General features: G+C 42.6%; 1 protein-coding gene across 6 annotated transcripts in view; it reads right to left on the reverse strand.

The window, feature by feature from the left end:
* SH3RF3 (SH3 domain containing ring finger 3) overlaps positions 1-6,541 on the reverse strand; it is a 380,077-nt gene that overhangs the window by 186,646 nt on the left and 186,890 nt on the right. The window contains exon 1 of one of the 6 annotated variants that reach the window (XM_011375285.2): positions 2,542-2,617. The exons of the other annotated variants lie outside the window; for them this stretch is intronic. Coding sequence (XP_011373587.1) covers positions 2,542-2,550 — 9 coding nt within the window. The 5' untranslated portion in view covers positions 2,551-2,617. Of the gene's footprint in view, positions 1-2,541; positions 2,618-6,541 lie in introns of those variants that run through there. 6 annotated transcript variants of the gene reach the window in all.

Here is a 6,541-nt window from a genome sequence, read left to right on the forward strand (position 1 = left end):
CTGCCAAGGTGTGCGTTCCAGTTCATTTCTACCCCATCGAAATAGCGCAAAGGAGCCCACAGGTTTCTGATCATTTATTTTCCATGGCAAGAAATGCTTCAATCAGTTTGTAAGGACACAATTAACATACCATGTAAATTCAAGAGCATGACCCCCAGTCTTATTTCTCCCACCCACAGCAGCACACTAACCTCCTGGGTCTGTAAGAATTGCTCGGCAGAGTGGTGCCATCACCCCATCCGTCTGGCAGATTAGAGTTCATCCCACCAACTAACAGAAGTCCCAGTCCCCTTAGCGCCCAAGGAGAGCTGCAAAGGCCCCTGACCAAGCTAAAGGCGGAACAGACTCTAACAGAGGCTGAACAAAGCGGGGCTTGGGTCCCGGTGAGCAGCCAGGGCAGGAGAAGGCTCTGTCCTGTCCCCCACACAACCTTGGGAGCGGGCAGAGGTCAGAAGCAACATTAAGGAACTTCATGTCACGCCTGCCCAAGGTCATCTAGGAAGACTACGCTAGGCTGGAGGAGCTGCCCACATGTGAGAGCGGAGCTGCGGGCTGAGAAGGAAGCAGCACTGGGTGGAGTTCCCAGCCCTCATAATACCTGGTGCAAAAGTGGAATCAGGAGCATGAGCTCTCGTGGCAGAGAGCTGGGGCGATAGAGGGAAAAGGTAACCAAGTTGCCCTACCCTGAACCCTAAGAGGCCAGGAAGGCCTGATCAGGGTCAGACACGGACACACACGGGCAGTTTGCAAAAGGGCTCACAGCTGCAGCCCCTCTCAGGGGTAAAGAGTCTCTTCCACTAATGTTCACAGTTTGCCATGGCCAGTTTATACACTCAACAAAAGCACTGGAAAGTCTGGCAAAAGTCATGCAGTCTTCTCTCTACAGGTAAAATAGAAAGTCTCAGAGTCCTGGTTCCTACTGCTAATGGGCTTGGCTGGCATCCATGGCTAAACATGGCCAGGCACAGCACCAGAAAGATGTGTGAGAAGTTCTGGCCCAGTTCTGCCGTGCAGGCCGAGTCCTTCAGGGCCAGCTCACAGAAAGCCCAGCCCGGAGGGCAGGAGGAGTCTTAACAAAAGACTTAAGAACTGGTATGAATATATTCATTCATCTACTGTGTATTTATTAGCCACTGAACGTGTGCCAGACATAGTTCTAGGAACTGCTAATATGTTCGAAACAAAATAGACAAAACCCGTCTCTGCCTGGAGGGAACATACATTTTAGAGAGGAAGCGAGACATATACAAAGTAAATCGTTAATACCTGCAGCACATTGAAGAGAGTAAGTACCATGGAGATAATACACCTGGAAGAGGACAGAAGCCGCAGGTGTGGCTGCCAGTTTGCAATCCTGAATTAAGTCAGGTGGGAAGAACTTGAAGGAGCAGAGGGAGCGCCCTGCCTTTTCTTAGGGAAAGATCCCTGGCAGGGAGGGCCTGCAAGGCAATATTCCTAAAGCCCCTAGCCTTTGAGACCTCCTCTTCTCACATTCGAATGAGTTTCTTTATGATGCAAAAAGGAGAGAGAAAAGGGAGAGAGGAAAAGAGGCAGGAAAGAAGGTTGGGTGGCTGTTAATTGATGATAAATTAAGAAGTCATGTGATGGCCAATTCCTGAACCTCGCTCTGGCACACGGCCCATGCTGTGCACGGTATCAGGGGTTTCAGTTTCATGAACCGAAACACCAGCATTCCTGATGTTCACGGAAACAGAGATGCAGGTGTAGAGCATGGAGAGAAAGGAGAAGCTACCTTCCAGCTTACCTTCTGATCATTTTGGAAAGAGCATCTTCCTGTGTTCAAGAGAAAAGCTGAGGAGATCTTTTTAGATACTGGTCCAAAGTCAACAACAGAGACTACAAAGATTCTAAATGCTTGACTTTTCACAGAAGCTTAGACCAAAAAGTAATACATGGTACAACCTCTATTCAACACATATGTACTGGGACTCCCGTTATAAAACACTCTGCAAGCTAGAGACACAGAGATGAGTGACTGGGAGACCTCTTACCAGAGAAATTTAGAGTTCCTTAACACAGAACCTGATTATTGATGGGAACTGGGGTGAGACACACACACACGCATGCGCACACACATGCACCCTTCCTATGGGGGCTGGGGAGTGATAGTGTCTATTTGTGTATCGGGTCACATATTTGAAGTATCTATCTTATTCCATCCATCATCCATCTATCTACTTACTGATACCTTCTCTGTGCTGTATGAGGTACTAGAGATATAAGTTGACACACTCCCCATTCTCAAAAAATTCGTGAGGAAGATGGAATTTTTATTCAGATTAATAATATACAGAATATATGTGACTTTTAAAAAACCTACAGGATAAAAGTCTTGGATAGTTCTAAGATATGCCAAGGTGGAGAGGAGAGGAGAGGAGAGGGTAAGAGACAGAGAGAGGTGAGCACAAGGAGAAGTTTGTCGTTTTTCTTTAGTTTCACAGTAACATTTGAAATACACACCAAAATTGAGGAAAAGACAACATTCTCCTTTCTGCAGGCCACAAAGTTGGGCAGACTTACCACACACATTCCGATACAACAGAAACTGGGCCGAGAACACTCCTTCCAGCACTTTCTCTCGGTGTCCCTCCACAACTACTCCAGAGGAGAAGGCAGTTTGTACAGGCTACATGTATTTCACCACATATGCAGCTTTTAAAATTTTTTAAACATTTGCTTCATGTAGACAAAATTAAACATTTTTTAAGGGACAGGAATGCTGTCTTCTTATGGCATCCCCATCTTGAAGCCCAGTTCAATGACTGGTGATTCAAGAACCCACTGGAAAATGATGCGGTTTATTCGAACCCAAAGTTAAAAATGTCTCCAGAGAGACCTCTGCAAACCATTTGTTAGTGTTGGGGTGATTTCTGAACCCTGATGTCACCCCAGCGGCATGGAGGGGGGCGGTAATGACACAGAAGTGCAATTAGCAGTTTTCTTCTGTTCTTCCCTGCTGATGCAGCAAAGAATTACAGGTCAGCAAGATTTAGAAGTAAGATTCATTGAAAGTACATTTTAGAAGGAGATGGGCCACGCTAAGGAAGGCTGCAACCCTGTGGAAGTTGAGAGGCAAAAAGGTAAGAGTACACGCTCCAAGGGAGGAGCAGGTTTTCAGCGAAGAGAGCTGTAACAACGCAGAAGTGGGAAGGTCTGTATTATATATTTGACCCATGGTGGGTGGTTACAAAAATGTTCCTAGGTGATTGGCATGTGAGGTCATTTCGATTGACACTTGGCTACTATGTAACTCTCTGCCTAGTATATATGTGCTTACCCAGAATGCAGTCTGTTATAATTAGATTCATGACCTTCTGGGCATAAACATGTTATTATAATGATGGTATAATGAGGCCAAGGTTGTGGGCAGGTTAGGGTGTTACTTTCTGAGCATGTGTCTGTGGTCAGATTAAACCAGCTATAGGTTAGAGACCTCCAGTCCTTTGTCTCTGAGGATGCAGGAGGGATTCTCTAACTACCAACGGAGTGTTCTTTGGGTGGTCTCTAGGCTGGGACTCCATTTTGTTCCCCTGTCACTCATATCTGACTAGCTATCTAACACATTCACTTTCATATAGTTTTCTTCCTTTTTTGAGCTTCAGACATTGCAAAACTGCCTAAAGATAGAAGAACAGGTAGACTAAAGGTAGGAATTCAGCCTCTGGTAAGAAGTATCTATGGCCTAGTTTGTGTCAGGCTCCTACAATTTATTTTACCTTCCTTTCTACTTTCTTGCTTCCTGGCTTTAAACCAATCTGAGTGCTGCCCTCATGTAGCCCTCTAAAATGTATAAACCTCTCTGCTGAAGTTCCTCCACTAGGGAAGACTGTCAGCTCCACACTCATCTGAATCAGCTGTCCATCTCAGAAACATGCCCGAGGGAAGCTGGGCGACAGAGGGAGAGGGAGAACAGGCACTGGTTCTAGCCATGACCTCTGGAACCATTTGTTTTTATCTCTCAAGGCAAATAATCCAAAGATTTATATCCATTGGAAAACCCTTAGTGAAGAACCTTTTCTGCAGATCAGCCTGATTCTCTGGGCCCAGAAGTATTCCTCATGGGGACTTGTTCTCAATGCAAAAGCCCTTTTTGCCACAAGTTATTCTTTCCTCAGAAGTCTCCAGGATGGTTCTGGGACAGAAAGATTTACAGACAATCCACTAAGCTAGGTGAAGTCTGGTCGGTGGCTGGGCCTAGAGACTGGGGACACAGGGGGAGGACTGAATAGGGGTAAAATACCAAAGAAATGTGTAAAGACAGACCTGAGAAAGAAACTGAAGCAGGAATGAGAGGAACGTTTTTTGGGGAGAAAAAGAACGTGAACTAAAAGAAGAGGTAAGTCTTACTAGAAGAAATGTGAGGAAGATTCCAGGGCACCACATTAAGATGACCTCTACGGACGCATGACCAAACCCGCAAGAAGCCTAGAGGCCAGCCAGGGTGTGGGAGGAAGTGGCAGGGGCTCACCATGACCACTGTATCAACGTCCAGAGAGAAGGCTCAGCTTCCGATCCTGGGTCAGAGGGTAGAGACTATGTTTGATGTTCGCACATTCCAACTCTGGATAACATTTAATGCTCATAGGAGGTACTGTCATATTCCTGACACCAAAGTGATCACGAGTTTCTCTAGTTAATAAACACAAAGGCCTAGGGATGAGGAGAACCATGCTTCCAGATCACAGGATGGTGTGCAACCAGGAGCCTAAAGTGGAGACTAGTCACTTCAGCGAAAACTATTTCTGGACTTCATTCCTATCAGTACCAGATCCAGGCATCCCAGACAACCTTTCTAACTAAAACAACTAAGATGCTAGGGTGAAAAGTAAAAAGACTGTCTTTGAAATGCATTGCTGAAACTAGAGGTTCACAGCACCACCTGTGAAACTTTCTTGGAAAAAAAAAAAAATAAGTAAACAGACAAATCTAATCAGACCAATACATAGGAAACACAGAGACTGAAGGAGCATGACAACACAGGGTGTACCCAGCAAGGTCAAGACTGGGGATTATACAGGACAGTGAATGACTGGGTTCCTTCAACAAATTATTGGCATGAAGAGACAGTAGAACTGCTAGAGATAAAGAGATGGAAGAGACATGATCCAGTGCTGTGTGTGAACCTTATTTAAAACAAACAAACAAAAATGCACGAAAAGACATTTTAGTCTATCAGGGAATTGATATTAAGGATTGATATTAAGGAATTATTGTTAATTTTGAAAGGTGTGATATTGATGGGGTTTTTTTTTTTTTTTAAGACTTCATCTGTTGGAGATGCATACTGAAATATTTACAGGTGAAATAATATGATGCTTGAAATCTGCTTTAAAATATTCCAAAAAAATGGAGGTCGATATAAAATAAGAATTGCAAATGTGGATAATGGTTGATGCTGGATGCTATATACACGGAGTCATTACACTAGACCCTAGACTCTTGTGTATGTTTGAAAATATCCATAATAACAAGAAAAAGAAATGCATTGCTGAGCTGCTACAAAAGGAAAGATTATGCAAAGGTCAAAGAATAACACAGCCTGGAAGTGAACACCACAGCCAGTTTTTATTGTGGACACCACAGCCAGTTTTTATTGTGGGGTTTCCGCTGGGTCGTTTTGGTGCTGGTGAGGGGGGAGACTGTGAAGCTTTGGGCCTGTTCAAAATGGGGACTCTACCAAAAGCTACCCAAGAAAGTTTGGCTTCTAATAGGCTACACTCTTAATGGAAGCAAGAAAGGAAATATGCCGGTTGCACTGAGGACCAATTTTCTAAACACAAAATTTTCCAGCTGACTTCATCAATGTATTAAAAAAATCATAATACATCATGTCTAACAGGTATACCAGGAATATAAAATTGGTTTAATATTTGAAAAATTACTTGTTTGTCACACTGAAGACTGAAAGAGAAAAACTGTATCATCTCAAAAGTTAAAGAAAAACCATTTGATAGAATTCAAAATTAAATTTTAACTTAAAAATAACCTCTTAGTAAACTGAAACAGAAGAGAATTTCCTTAACCGGATAAAGAATATAAACAAAACTCCCACAACAAACATCAGCCTTTATGGGATAATATTGAACACACGATCTTTAAGATCAGGAACAAGGCAAGGATGCTTTTTCTGTCATTCCTATTTAACATTGCACCGAGATGCCATTAGACAAAAGAGAAATAAAATGTAGACAGATGAGAGAGGAAGAAACAAAACTATAGTCATTTGTAGATATGATTATCTATGTAAAAACCCCAAAATGCCACCTGGAAATTTTCTGGAATTAATAAGAATTTGGCAAAGTTATTAGATACAACTACTAATATACAAAGTCAACTGTTTTTTCCATACAATCACAAGCAGTTAGAGTATATAATACTTAAAAAATGCTTTATTACAAAATACAAAAATATTTTAAAATGTTTTGTTGATATTATAACTGGTACTACGAATAGATTTAATGAAAAATGTATATTCTCTTTATGGAGAATATTCTGAACGTTTACTAAAAGATGTTTAAGA

This window comes from Pteropus vampyrus, unplaced genomic scaffold, assembly GCF_000151845.1.
Source record: "Pteropus vampyrus isolate Shadow unplaced genomic scaffold, Pvam_2.0 Scaffold269, whole genome shotgun sequence".
Lineage (NCBI taxonomy): Eukaryota > Metazoa > Chordata > Mammalia > Chiroptera > Pteropodidae > Pteropus > Pteropus vampyrus.